Source organism: Semicossyphus pulcher, unplaced genomic scaffold (genome assembly GCF_022749685.1).
Source record: "Semicossyphus pulcher isolate SPU_LCO1_2020_fin unplaced genomic scaffold, fSemPul1.0.p SCAF_16, whole genome shotgun sequence".
Classification (NCBI taxonomy): domain Eukaryota; kingdom Metazoa; phylum Chordata; class Actinopteri; order Labriformes; family Labridae; genus Semicossyphus; species Semicossyphus pulcher.
This window is the reverse complement of record NW_027211670.1, coordinates 19,217,069-19,231,923: the sequence shown is the minus strand read 5'-3', so window position 1 is coordinate 19,231,923 and position 14,855 is coordinate 19,217,069. Positions and strand designations below refer to the sequence as shown.

At 44.0% G+C, this 14,855-nt stretch overlaps 1 protein-coding gene across 9 annotated transcripts in view; it reads right to left on the bottom strand.

Annotated features, from left to right (window-relative positions):
• nrxn1a (neurexin 1a) overlaps positions 1-14,855 on the bottom strand; it is a 73,779-nt gene that overhangs the window by 43,150 nt on the left and 15,774 nt on the right. For 5 of the 9 annotated variants that reach the window (XM_069664277.1, XM_069664282.1, XM_069664280.1 and 2 more), the window contains exons 5-6: positions 2,969-3,270; positions 1,732-1,755 (exon numbers count right to left, since the gene is read on the bottom strand). In XM_069664277.1, the coding sequence (XP_069520378.1) occupies positions 1,732-1,755; positions 2,969-3,270 (326 nt within the window). The remainder of the gene's footprint in view (positions 1-1,731; positions 1,756-2,968; positions 3,271-14,855) is intronic. The other 4 variants (XM_069664278.1, XM_069664281.1, XM_069664284.1 and 1 more) reach the window with 1 other exon arrangement.

The following is a 14,855-nucleotide window of genomic DNA, read 5'->3' as shown; positions in this document are numbered from 1 at the left end:
CAGTGTTAACTGTGTAGTGTGGATGAGTAGTGCTGCCTCTTGCTTCGCTGGTGTCACTGACATTATAAATGTGCCTATAAACGTCTAAATACCACTCGCTCCATCTGCCTACAGTTAATAAAACACTCTGTGGCTGATCTACAGCTGCTAACTGGAATCAGACTATGTGGTCTGCCTGTCAACAGCAGTAAGTCTATTGTGCAGAATGACAACTAGATCCTGTGTGTGATTAATAAAGATTCACTGATACTGAAAAAGCTTCAGGGCCAACACTGCCGGATTGTGACTCTGCACTCCCAGACTTCAAAGTCTGCTCCTCCTGTCACTGCATTGTACTGACTACAAAACAGAGCAAACCAACACGACTTGTGCATTAAGGCTAGCCTCGTCTTCTGTGTACGCTGGTTCAACTTTCATATACAAGTCCTCCTCCTTGTGTCTCTGCCAGAGACTCTGAGCTGCCCTATCTCTAAAATAGAAGGTGACAAGAAAACTAACAACAACTTTCCTTAATGCTGCACCTCAGGTGGCTCTGACGCTGGCGTTCTTCTAATTTAAACAGCCCATTCTGCTCTATAATAGCCCATATGGGGGCTTTTAACTTGCACTGGTTGCAGACCCTGTCACACGTAATTCACAGTTAGTGGTATTTTATCACCCTGATATTCTACAGTACAATGCTGACTATGTTTGACTGCACATAAAGGTTGTGAGCTCTGTTCTTCCTCGCTACAGTAAGATCCCTCTCGCTGGTGTTTAGCCGGGCGAACTCGCCCAGCCAGGCCGGTGTTAGTAAGTCTCCGCAGGCTTCTTCGTGCTCTACAGTTAGTGTTAGTACTATTCACGTGTTAGTAGTTGTTAGTTGTTGCACTGCTGGCAGCCACAGTCATGTTTCTGGTGTCAGGCCAAGCTGTGTTGGGTTACTGAGGTTAGGGTTTATGATGTCAATGCTGTTAGTACTCGTGATGATGTTATGTTCTGTGTTGTTAGGGTGAGTTGTGATGATGGTGTTAGTTTGTTAGTTTGTGGTCTGAGGGGGTTTTTGTTAGATCATTGAGTCTGAATGAGATGACACATGGACCAAGACACACACGTTGATGTACACACACACACACACACACATACGCGCACAGGTGTTAGATGGGTTACGGCTCATTCCACACAGACACATAAATATATAAACATGCAGCCTGCTCCTCTCTCTGCATGCAACCACTGGCAAAGAGGACGCAGTAGATTAAAAAAGGAAAAACCAGAGGACAAGATGAATCAGAGGTACCATGGAGGACATGCAGCGACAGAAATCAAAAGAAGAAGAGAAAGAAACAAAAAAGAGGGGAAGGAGGGACCTCTCTATCCATTTTACGGACCAATCAGAGAGGGGGTTTCTTTGTCACGCCATGCAGGGAAAAGGGTTGGGGGAGGGGGGCTCGCCATTTGCGTGCAGGTGAGGGATGAGCCAATCAGTACACGCCTACATGTCACAGAGAGATGGGGTGAAAAAAACGGTAGAGATAGGGGGGAAGGGGGGGGGAGGGAGATTTAAAGAAAAAAAAGTGGTTGGCAAGGAGAGGTGGGACGGGGCGTTTTAAGCGTAAAAGATTACCAACCGCATTTATCCTTTTATTGGTTTAGTTTTGAGGTCTATGGCTCAAAAGGAAATAGACACGGGGCAAACCCAAACTAAGAAACAATTAGAATGATATCTACCGAACAATGGAGTTTGTTTACCATAGCGTGTCCAATGCCTGAGTGCTTTGTAGGAGAGGGGGAGAAAGGAAAGCAAAAAACTGTGAACAGAACAACTTCGGGAACCAAAAAAAGGAAAGCTAGAAGGCCTCTGGTGAGGTTAGTAGGTTGGTTGGAGTGGTCTCGCTAGGAGAAGGGCACAGGTTAGGTTAGTAGAATGAATCATTCCATGGATGAAGGTTAGTTTCACTAGCAGGTTAGTAAAGTTAGTAGTCAAGTTAGTAGTACAAACAGGCAAACGGCAGAAGGCAGGGCACAGGTGGGTTACAAGCACCTGAGTGCGAGCGACCTCCTCGATGTTCTCTAGTTCAATCGCTCTCTCGTTCGCCCACACACACACGCACACACAATTAAAAGAGCACTCACCTAGAGCTGAGAGCAGTGCTGGTCTGGTGGTTAACCCACTGTAAACTAAGACCAAAACCTCAGGTACTTTCTTCCTACCACAGCATCACTGCAGTCGGACAACAGACCGCTGAGCGTAGCGTCTACATTGATTAGATTGTCGCTGCGGACTAAAGTCTTTTCTGCAGCGCACTGCCCCTGAAACATCCGCAGCAGTCACACGTGAACTATTCAACAGGAACTTGCAATCATTTTAAATCTGCAGTTAATTCCCAGACAGTCAACTTAATCATTTAGTCTATAAAATGCCAGAAAATGGTCAAATTTACTGATTTACTGACCTTCAAAGATCTTGTTTGGGCCGACCAACAGTCCAATACCCAAACATGTGAAATTTACAATCATAAAAAACAAAGGAAAGTAGCTGAAACAAGCAAAATGTTTTGCATTTTTGGTTGAAAATTGGATTAAAAGATTAAAGAAAATGTCCATATCCATTCATAAATCTACTACTTGCTGTCTTCTGTCGCTACCTTTGACCCGTCAAATCTGTCTTCTTCAGGTTCTAAGCTTAATCCAACAGGCAGCTGGACTTGGTTGAAGTTCTTGAAGACGTTTCGCCTCTCATCCGAAAAGCTTCTTCAGTTCTAAACTGACTGGTGGACGGAGCGAGAGATATAAGCCTCTGTTCCAGTCCCAGTTCAGAGCTGAAGAAGCCTTTCGGATGAGAGGCGAAACGTCTTCAAGAACTTCAACCAAGTCCAGCTGCCTCTTGTATTAAGCTGAGAATTACCATGACCTGGATGACTGAGAACCTTCACAATACCGTATCAAATTTGGTCGCTCACTCCTCCATCCCCTGTTGTCTGGTTACCTGTCTCAGGTTGCGGGTGACCTTGACGTCGTGCCAGGCGTTGTCGTTGAACTTGCCGTTGACCGGCTCCACCAGGGCCTCGAAGGCCCCGGAGCCCAGGTTGATGACGAGCGACACGGCACCGTTCTTCAGTGCCAGGTTGACGTAGTCGGCCGACTTGCCGGTGTGCAGCATGAGGCCGTTGCGCTGCAGCGTCTTGAAGGAGAGCGTGATTTCGTCGCTGCTGGACTGGATGGGGTTGGGCGACAGGTCGTAGCAGAAGTACTCGGAGCCCTTGAAGGTTGCGACGTACTCCTCGCGCGCTGAGGTAGAAAGGGAGGGGAGGAAGAACGAAGAAGTTAGGAGCCATTATACTCTTGTTCAACATTATAATAATGATTAGAAGAATATCCAAGCTATGTAGCTGCTTCCCACACTGCTCTTCACAATATGCTCAAAGATGATAAAATGGTGGGTGTTCGTCAGAGCCAGCCGCGGAAAACAAAGCTCTGCTGGGCCTGCTTCAATTTGATTCGGATGTGCAGCACAAAACATATTGTTTAAGATGCTGCAAATGTTGTAACTGTCAAGCAAAGCCTCAGTGATGCCAGCACTGGGAAGAAACACTTCCTTCCATACCTCTAATCGTACCATGAAGTGGTGTGTAAACAAGCTTTGATCACTCATGTGGGTTGCAGATTAAACAGTGTGGATGTGAGAGAGAGACAGTCGTGAGTCTGGAGCTTTCCAAACTGGTTACGAAACCTGCCATCCTCTCTTTTTGAGAGAACAGCTGTGCTGGCAGTCTGAAGTGATGTGGTCTTGTTTGACAACACGGCTCGTTTCGTGATGTTCGTCAAATGCCAGAATCTGTGTGTTTGCGCGTGCAAGAAGGAGTAAAGGTGAGAGAGGTTTGAGGAAGGATGACGTTAAAGATGGAGATCGGCGGCCTGAAAGCACCGTGGCAGCAGAAGCAGGCACGATCGGCCAATTGCAATTCAGAATAACAGGCAGGCAGCCAATGGCGACTTACCTTGCACACCCTCAGTGACCCCCAAGGACACTAGACCAAGGTTTTGCAATCCATCATCCTTAAGCCCGCACTCTCTTATCTACTCTACTGGTACAGAAGTGCAGAGCCGCATACGCACGCCGGCAGTGGAACAAACACGCACACCTACACACACATCTGCGTGCAAAAAATTATCATAGTATAGCGCTGGCAAGCAGGGGTGACATTATCTGTCTCCTTCGCATCACCCTTCCTCCGCATCCACTCTAAGCGCTCTCCTCGCCACCATCCCTGTACCTCTCACACCTCCCTACGAGCTTCACGCCACCACTCGTCTCCGCGCGCACATCTCATTGGCCTCCTTTTTTCTCTCTTTGCCCCGTGGAGCCTCTGGCGCAAACCGCCGACTTGTAGTTCGCGATAATGAGGAGAACAGAGGGGAATTTAACACGCGCTAGGTCGGGCTGGAGCAAAGACAGACACTCGGGGAGGAACCGCTGGAGAGGAGCGACGCAGGGAGGGGCGGAGGATGATTGCCACGTAATGAATAGACTGAAGTGTAATAGCTTATTAAGGTGGCGAGAAGCAGGGAGAAGAGTGTTGAAATGGAGTTGGCCGCACTTGAGTGAATATAACACAGAGAGAATAATGAGAAGTGAGAATATATCACAATTCAAATAGCAATCGTGGCAAATTGTCTTTCTTTGCGTCTGAAAAAACACAAAGTGTGAATGCCAATATATGAGTGAGAAACAACAAGTTGTTTGCCAGCATGCGTGTGAGCTCCCCCAAGTGTGTTCCTTCCCTCCCAGCATGTTAATTAAGAGTGTGTGCGTGCAAGTCGGTGCTCTAGAAACGCGTATGTGCGCATGGACGAGTAGTATACGCTTTTATATGTGTGCATGAAATGTGTGCGGGGGCGTGGGTGGGTGCTGGTCTCTGTAAATATTGGTGTATTGCTGTCAGAAAAGCTATTACCAACTCAGGGCCTCGGGCTAGTCTTTACTGAGAGGAACGAGAGCGGGGAGGAGGAGGGAGACGCACAGAAAAAAAAAAAAAAAATGACACACACACACACACACACACAGAGAGAGAGAAAGAACAGCCACAAACGCTAACACAATCACACCGACACACACAAGCAGACGTGCAGACAAATGTAGATGAGGTGGCGGCGGAGGGAGAGGAGGGAGAGCTGTTCACAATGAGAACACACGCAGCCGTCCAGCAGCATTGTAGCAGTAATTTACAGAGGTGCCATTAGGTTTCAGTGTGCTGCTCCACCATTCTGTTACTAATTTACAGACATGTCATTAGAGCAGACAGGAGCACATAAAGCATCTCTGCATCGATCTGGGAGCCCTGGCCCGCAACAACAACAGGCGTATACGCACACAAATCAGGCAGGAAAATGCATATTGGGTGACACGAACACAAAGAAGGACACGTGTCCTGCATGCCTGTATTCACACACACACACACACACCTATAAAACACACAGAGCGGCAGAGACACGCACGCTCTCAAGTGGGCAGGTTGGAGTGGATCTGTTGTAGCTCAGATTAATGGAGTGAGTCAGTATTAGCTCAGAGTAAACAGTGAGACAGACACTGACATACACACCACATGTCACACTTCATCCTGCGGAGAGCTCTGTCGATCAAAGCGAAGCGAGCTGGAGGACGAGAAAGGGGGGAACGCAGAGGCAAGGAAAGAGGCTTAAACATGATTATGTTGTGTTTTATAAGACTTGTAATTCTCTTTCTTATATTTAGTTTTGAACTGATTGTTTATTGTGGACTTGTGTAGAGTCTAACTGTAAATCTCATCGCGCTCAAGGTCTCGCTTTACAAAGTGAACACGATCTTAATGAAACTGAATCAGACATTAAACACAGTAAGTATGGAGAGTGTAAGGGAACCTCTCATGTCTGCTTATTTCATTTCCTGTGATGTTCCTGGGTATAAGGCCAGACCTGTCCTGGGTAAGTGTGGATGTTCCTTCATTGTGTCAATCAAGTGTTAGATTTTGTGTGATTTAACTGTCACTATTGTTGTAGTCCTGGAATGATAAGTAGATAAATCATTTGTCGGGGTGCAACAGTTCGTCATCATGTCAGGACAAAAATCGATGACAAATCGCCAACGAATTTAATTGTCGATAATAATCGGTTACGTCATCCCGCGTGTTTTTCATGCTGACCGTTTTCCGGAGCTGAGTTTGCAGAGGAGTGAGTCATCTCGCATCCTTACTATCTCTGCAAACAGCGACCGAGATACGACAGGTAAACAAACATAGCAACATGGCGGCGGACGATGCAACACCATCGCGTCCTTAAGCTTCTAAAGTCTTTGCTCTGCAAAGAAAAGGATTGCCTGCAAGATTCAAAAAGCAGACTTTTTTTTATCACGGGAGCACGTCGGTAATGCATGAGCATTTGAAGAGAAGGCATGTTGGACTTGTGCATGATGACTCGCCCAAATAAGATAATTAGCTTCTCAGCTAGCTAATGTTAGCTATCTATAGACGGAGCTGTATTGGCTTTTTACATTAACATCACTGTAGTGCTACAGAAAGAACCAGACGCATCTCTCTTTTAACATCAACTGTGACATTTAACAGTCCACAGTTGCAGCCACGCTGTGCAATTTTTCTCTCTTTCACATTTTTGGCTTTATTATGTAGGACAACTGAAGAGAGACAGGAAATGTGGGGAGGTGAGAGTGGGGGAAGACGTGCAACAAATGATCGGCCTACCTCGAGTCGAGCCTCCGATCAGTGCGACGAGGGCGCCTGCTCTAGCATCTGAGCTAAACCAACCCTTTCTACATTTTCAGCCCCTCACCTTCACCTTCAACACTCATCTTTTGCTTCTTCCTTTTATTTATCTTCTGTATCAGCAGAAGCCAAATGAGCAGCAAAGTTTATTAAGTCATATTTATTGTCTTTATTGGTATTGTTTCAATAATCGATGACGAGGCGATTAGCTGCAGCTAGTGTCGGGACTCACAGGGTAACTAGCGATACGATACGCGACCCACGATAACGATAATATCACGATACAGCGACATCATGTAGCAATACATCATGATATCTGATTAACTTCTTCGGCCAATTAAATTCCGTTTATGTTACCCTCATTCATGTCATAAGCGCCACCGCGATGAGTCATGAATCTGTTTAGAGCACCAAATATTTGTAAATGAAAATATCAATATTTGTGTTGCACGAGACGTATCGCTGTTTTGTCGCAGCCATAGATGCAGACCTGCTCGTTTGAAAGAGACCCAACAGACACGTCCTGACTGTGAAGTTTTCCTTTGTTCTGAACTCTTTCATGGAAAAGATCTTCACTGCATGTTAATGAGAGCGACTAATGAAATGAAGCAAAAGAGAAACTCTCACAGAACCTTTAAAATATTTCCTTTGTGGTGGAGTTTTTGATTTTGGGAGCTTTTTAATCCTTTTTTGAAAAATTATTTTCTATTTTTAATCATTTTTTGGTTGTTTTGACTTCATATTTCTTTAACTTTGTCTGTTTTTTGTATGCTGGTTGTGCGTAAGGTGCAACTGTTGATTATTGATTGTTAATTGGTAATTCAAGAGCTGATTAAATGATTCAAAGTCCTTTTTCAATCTCAAAATGTCCAAAAATCGTTAACTTTGAGCCTCTGAAATGTGCGAATCTGCTGCTTTTCTCTGTTTTATACGATTATGAATTGAGAACATCATTTTTGAAGCACAAATTGGACAAAAAATCGATGCACAGGCGTCAAGTTTTGGTTCTGAGACATTAAATACTAAACAATGAATTAAATTGCCACCAGTTTTACTGATGATATTCTTTAGCTGCAGTTCTCGCCTTTCTTTTCCTGAAGAAAATGTGATTTGATCAGATTCAATTAAGTTACTAATGGAAAGGAACGGAAAGGAGAGCGGGCGGAGGTGTGAGAATTAACCGTACGCAAGATACTGGAGGAATTAATAACTACAGAGGCGGAGGAGGGGGGTGAGGGAGAATGTAAAGATGGAGGGTGATTGGCATTAGACTTTGAATGCTATCATTAAACTACTACTCCTAATGAATAAAGGCGTCTGCAGGGAGGCAGGAGAGAGAGAGAGTGAATAACTGATCTGATGGTTGATGCTACTGGGACCAGCTGCAACTGTACCGCCCTGTCGATGATCAAACACACATCACATGGATTTCTCTGTGTGTTTGTGCGCATGTGATGCGTGTGTACGTGTCTCATATGGCTTTGTCTCTTCCCAAGGGTCCCCTTCCTCAACACATCACACACTAATTTCTCATTTCCATGGTAAGCCCGCGTTACAGCGGCGGCTACGGCAAATATGTGCGTTTGTGCACGTGTGTTCCGGAGGGGGGTAGGTAGGGGGGGCGACAGGAAGAGAGATGGGGAAGGAGAACGAGGGAGAGGGAGGAAGAGTGATTGAGTGAACAGTACATTATCATGGACAGCTGTACTGAATCAAAATGGCGGATGGAGGCTGGGAGCACATCAGGGGAGCCTACATTATACAGCACCTGATAGAGGGAGCAGGGCGGAGAAAACAGGGGGAAGAAGGAGGAATTAAAGGGGGGAGTCATTGAGATGGGAGACACACAACGGAGGAGGAAAAGAGGTGGAAGGATAGAAAGAGAGACAAGGGAAGGAGGGAGTGGCAAAGAGCGAGGGATGGAGGAGGAAAAAGAGAAAAATGCTGGTGTATCTAAATCCTAGTGTAGCAAGCCTCAATCATGGCAGCCCTGTCATTCTGGAGATAGCACACTGCAATTCCACTGCACCTCGTTTTTAGCCCACCATGCAGTTCTGCTATCAGCTCCTCTCAGACTGTCCACACACACACACACACACACACACACAAACAGCATAAACTCAAACACCCCGCATGAAGGCGTCCCTCCTTAATAACAGACAGGTGGATTAACCATGCACTCATACAGTATACAGATAGATGACCACTGTGGGAAATGTATGTAAATGTATGCTAACGTATGCATAGTCTCTATATTAAGTTAAAGTGTGAAAATCCAAACAGACAAGTTCACTAAAGGCACTCAGACTGCCGTTTCCATCTCTATTCAGTGATATACAGCATCTGGCTTTGAAAGCGATTTCGCTATCGCATCACTGCCAAGGGAGCAATAGTGTAGAGGAGGATATTACTGTCAGAGCACAAGTGACAGATTGGTGGTCGGCAACGTAGAGCTCTTATTCCTCTCTTTGTTGTTGTTGTTGTTAAATTGAAGGCATTCGTTCCCAACACGAGTTATACGAGTTTAAAACATTTAGGACGAGCTCCGGCAAAGGCGGTGCAGGTGCTGAAGTAAAACCAACGCAGAAACGATAAGTTAATCGACAGTGTTGGTTCTTAGCTACAGAAGCCTGAAGCACACATGCATCCATACATTTTATTTACTCCCCTTTCCCGTGATAGGGTTAGGGTTAGTAAATAATTGCTGACTGTTTTCTCGAGACCTCGACTTATTTATCTCATTATATCAAGATAACACCTCCGTAACGTCACATGATCATAACTTAAATCCCCAGAGTTGCAGAGTTGAGTTAAAGAGCCTCCTTCTCTCCACCTCCTTCTCCCTCACTAAAAATTCCTGACTCTGCATAGTCCCCGCCCACTATGCAAATTCCCAACCGCCCCCTCTGTCGTGAAAACAAAACACATCTCTGCCGTCGTTTAGTGGCAACTTGTTGAAACTTAGCTAGCTTGAAATTTTGTAATTAGTAGTCATAACATTAACGCTAGTAGTCGTTAAAATTAAATACAGCTAGCTTGCGCAATGCCGAAGTGGTTGCCATAGGTTACAAATAATGACATGCATAGCGTCACCCCGTCCATGAACGGGATTGGCTCCTTAGGTTTGTGAAATCACAACCTGCCAATCTGAAAACGTGTTGTTCAGCCTGTCCTTGGTGCACTGCAGTTTAAAAGCAGACAGGCCCAGCCATGGAGATGACTGCTGATGTTGTCCCTGATATGTCTTGTAGCACATGAAGAACACCACATGGAGATGTTTAGAGGGTTAAACTCTTGATTTTCACTGGAGGGGGTAATTAGTGTGGGCAATGGCAGCATGGCATGCCCGGGTATGGCCTATCATAGTGACCAGGCTGTTTTGTTTTCTAGATCGACGGAAAATGATCCTGTTCAGCAGAAAACAAGATTTGTTATCTCGAGATAACGAGATAAATAAGTCGAGATCTCAAGAAAACAACCAGAAATTATTAAGTAATTGAGTAAATAAAATGTATGGATGCATGTCTGCTTAGGGCTTCAGTACACTCTCTCTGGTTTATCAGTTTATCTTTCTGACTTCTACATTTGTTTGGCCTTTTTATGTCTTATTGAGAGAGAGAGAGGACAGTGGATAGCGTCAGAAACAGGGGAAGAGAGAGTGAGGATGACATGCGGCGAAGGGCCGAGGGTGGGAGTTGAATCCGGGGCCACCGCATTGAGGACTGTAGCCGCTGAGCTAAACCTGCGCCCCGTATGTTTGGATTTTGAAGATGTGGGATGATGGGCATGTGGCACTATTTTATGTCACTTTACAGATCAAACATTGTATTAACTATAGGGCAACAAATGAGTAATTTTCATAATATATTAATCTGCAGATTGTTATTTTGGTTTCATCGTGTTGTCTATAAAACAGAAGACATCAGAAAATCCAATCAGAAGTTCTCAAAATCCAAGGTGATGTCATCAAACCTCGCCCAAATATTGAAATTACTAAAATGTAATGACAAATTAGACTTTTGGGAAGCTAAAACCATCAAATATAGTATTTTTTACAAAGATTTAATTGATTTTCAACATGTAATATTTTTGTGTTGATCCACCTATTGCTTAATAGTCAACACTGATCAACTGACTGATTCTTTACAAACTAAACAGCACATAAAATAATAATAAGCTGCAGCCCGAAGGTGAATAAATCAATTGATATAAAGTGACATAAATTAATCCATTTATTTAATGTGATGTCATCAAAAACCAGTGAAAAGAAGCGTTTTTCCTCCATTAAGGCTAAAACATTTATAAAGATATTGTCCTATCTTTTTAAAGTGACTTTCCTCGGGACACAAACAGAACTTACACTGTTACATTGTTAATCCCTTTGAATTAAAGTAAAAACAATGGCCAAAACACGTCCTGCCTTTTGTGTTTAATCTTTTATTTCTTGTCCCGTTTTGTTTCTTTTATCTGCGCTCATCTCGCTCTCTGTCTGTCTGCAGCTCGAATTTGGCCTTCTCTCTGGTACCCAGGGAAACCGGCTTGTTTCCATGACAATGTCTGCAGGCAGAACAGTGTATTTGTCTTAAGCTGGATAAGATCAGAGTCAGTTTCATCCGTGTTAGACACACACACACACACACGCAGATACACACAGGCATGGACACGAGCACACCAACATACATCATGGCACATATGCAAGAGAGCCAAACTGGTCTGGAACAATGGAGCTTAATTTAAGCTCACATTTGCATAGGTGGAGATTCATGCACACACTGCAGTGCAACACACGCACACACCCAATGAAAGCCCTCACAGCAAGTTGTTAACAAATAACAAGATCGTAAAGACTCTTTTCATAAAGGTAATGTAATGGCTTTTTAATGAACGCTGTGGCTATTTCAGCTGTTGAAGTCACACTCGACAAGTGCCACAAATAAATGAGTGTTCCTGTGCAATACCTGTGACTGAAAGCGTGTGTTAGCTTGTTCGCGTGTTTGTTCTTGTTCTGGCAAACAGCAAAGAAATGAACTTCAAATGCCAGATGGGGTACTGGAGTGAAACGCCAATTGGGCCACTACCCTGAGCCCCCGCGCAGACACAAAGGAAATTGCAAGAGCAGGTAAGAGACAAATGAAGCATCGACTAGATTGTTTCTTTCTCTTTCCTTCTAAAAGTGCATTAGTGTGTGTGTGCGTGTGTGTTGGATGAGGCATCTGCATCTCTGATGAATACCATCCCGGCTGATGTGAGACTGTGTCATGTCGGGGAGCCCAAGGAGAGATGCAGCGCTCCTGCTGAGAAACGCTGCAGTCTTATCTCCCTTCCTGTCTCCCTCTGCGTCTCCGACCTTCTCTTTCCAACCCTCTTTGGCATTCCCACTTTCTGAACGCGCTCCTATCTTTCCTCACCATCACTTTTCTACACTCCTTTACCCTACCCGCCCGCCCCCTCCTTCCCCCCCTGCCTCCCTCCCTTGCGTACTTGCAGCCAGCCTCCGCTCTATCTTCTCCCTTCATCCTCTGTAAATGGGGAGTCCGTTTGATGTCTTTATTTTCGAGGCGATTACAGGGTGCATCGGCTTTGTGTGCTCCTATTAGCGAATGTGCTGCTGCTGTGAATGTGCAAAAATGCTAATGTGTACACTTGCTAACGGGACGGTAATTGCATATAATTACCAATAAATGTATACATTTACTTGTGGGATTGCTACACATTTCCCATGGTGAATTCGGTAACAGTGCATCTCCCTGATAATGTGGGGTAGAGCTCTGTATGTGGTGCTGTGACTTTCATTACAAGAACTGCATGGGTGTTAAGCATTAATGAGTCCTGTTTTACAGCATTATAATGGGTGTTAGTAGCAGAGGGAAGAGGCAGAATGAGACCCATTACTGAAAAGGGTTTATCTTAAAAAAATTGTGCATTTCGCAATGAAAACTTTGCTGGAATCACTGCTGATGGCCGCAACTTAGTTTTAACAGTTTTTTTTCGCAGCTCAAGATACGGCCATCAGAAGCCAGAATCATGGCAGTCAGTCGGGCAGGCGGCCAATCACCAGACACTTGCCTCTTAACACCACGCGGCTCTCTCTCACCTCGAGTTGGGTGCTGCTCACTTGCCTGCTTCCTAAATTATGTAAGCTTCTCAATATTTGTCTGAGAAATACATCATTTGTGGACAAATGCAAAGTATTTAGGTTGAAAGCCAAGTTGATTTTGATATCATGTACAGAACTTTGGTGATATTTTGGTGATTTTGAAGACTAACATTTCTATAACACAAAGTCAAAATCCTCTTATACGAGGGCAAGAAAATCTTAATGAATCTGTTATATTTTCAATTAATTGATTTGTATTTCATCGTCTTTAAATCTCCAACAATAGACCAACAGACCCAAACAAAAGGGTTTTATTGGGGTGCCGGTTTAGCTCAGTTGTTAAGTCACGTGTCCCATATACAGAAGCTGCAGTCCTCAATGTCGCGGCCCCAGGTTCGACTCCAACCCTCAGCCCTTTGTCGCGTGTCATCCCCACTCTCTCTTCCCCTGTTTCTGACACTATCCACTGTCCTCTCTCGCAATAAAGGCATAAAAGGCCCAAAAACTGAATCATTGATTAGGCAATTGACAGAAAGTCAGTCTGCAACAGCTTTAAATGTTGAACAATAGGGGTGAGAATCACAGGTTACGATACGTGGCCCACGGTAACGATAATATCGCGATACAGCGATTCTGCGATAATTGATATATCACAAGACATCATGATATCTGCTCAACTGAAGAATACAAAATGCCCTTAAAAAGGTAAAGCGCAGGATTAATGTATTTATTCTCTGCAATTTGGTGTCAGTTTCACAGAATTTGACACAAACTGAGATGAAACACTTTAAATTTGGATTAATGTCATAAGAGCCACTCCGGGTAGTCATGGAGTTGTGACGTGGTGAGTCAAAATCGCAGGTAAATCTGTTTAGAGCTCCATTTATTTGTCGATAATTGTATTGCATGAGACAGGACGATGATATATGAGCCGTATTGTTAAAGGTCTAAGTATCTCAAATGTGAATATTTGATGCTCTAATTTGTGATACATGATAGTAAATTGAATATTTGGGTGTTTGGCCAGTTGGTCACAAAAGAAGACGCTTGAATGCATCAGCTTGGGCTGTTGGAAACTGAAAAAGGTATTTGTCACTATTATTCTGTCACTAATCTGGCATTTAATAAACCAAATGAGAAATTAACTAGAACAGAACGTCCAGGGACTACTGGCGGAAAATAGCAATTTGCTAAAACTCAGTGCAATACATCTTTCTTTGTTTTATATAAGCTCAATCTCGGATCCCATCGGCTTTAGTCTGACGACGATACAGCCTCTGGGGACAACGGTGAACATGCCGGGCGTGTAGCCAGCGGTTAGCGATAAACGACTTCCTGTCAAGACTTCCCGTTACTCTTGTGATTTACTTTAACTACTTTTAAAATGCTCATTTGTTGAACGGAGGTGGGATCGATCATTTTTGATGCGTTCGAGGAACTCGGGAAATCTAAATAGCTTTCAGCATCAGGGAATTTATCTCAAGTTGAATTTTAGATTGTTAGCTGTTAGCACGCAGGTGTCTGTTTATAGAGATTAATATAAGCTAAATCATCATCAGGTAGCCGCTGATGGGAGCCGGGACGTAATGACGGTGCATAACGTTCTGCCTGCTTTTGCTCTCCACATGGACTGTTTTTCCTGCATACGCCAGCCTGCTGATATGTGATTGGCCAATATTACTCGGACTACAAGCGTACTACAAATGGAAACCAAAACACTTGCCGTCCCTCAAATCTATTCTACATTTCTATGTAGAATCTGTAAATACAGATTAATATAAGGTTGTTGTTTGTGCAACGTCCCTGCTCAAATAAAGAAACCTAACGAGAGATAACTGTTTTGCTTTTGAACAACCCGTTTCTTTTATCTGTTATCAAAATGTTTGTTGATTAATTCATGGAAATTATAAAGGCATAATTAAGATAGCAAAAATCTGTTTTTTAATTTGCTCCGCGTCTGTCTTTTATGAAGGAATAATCAGTCCTCGTGTGATTTATTATTAGGGCTGCTAGATGATGAT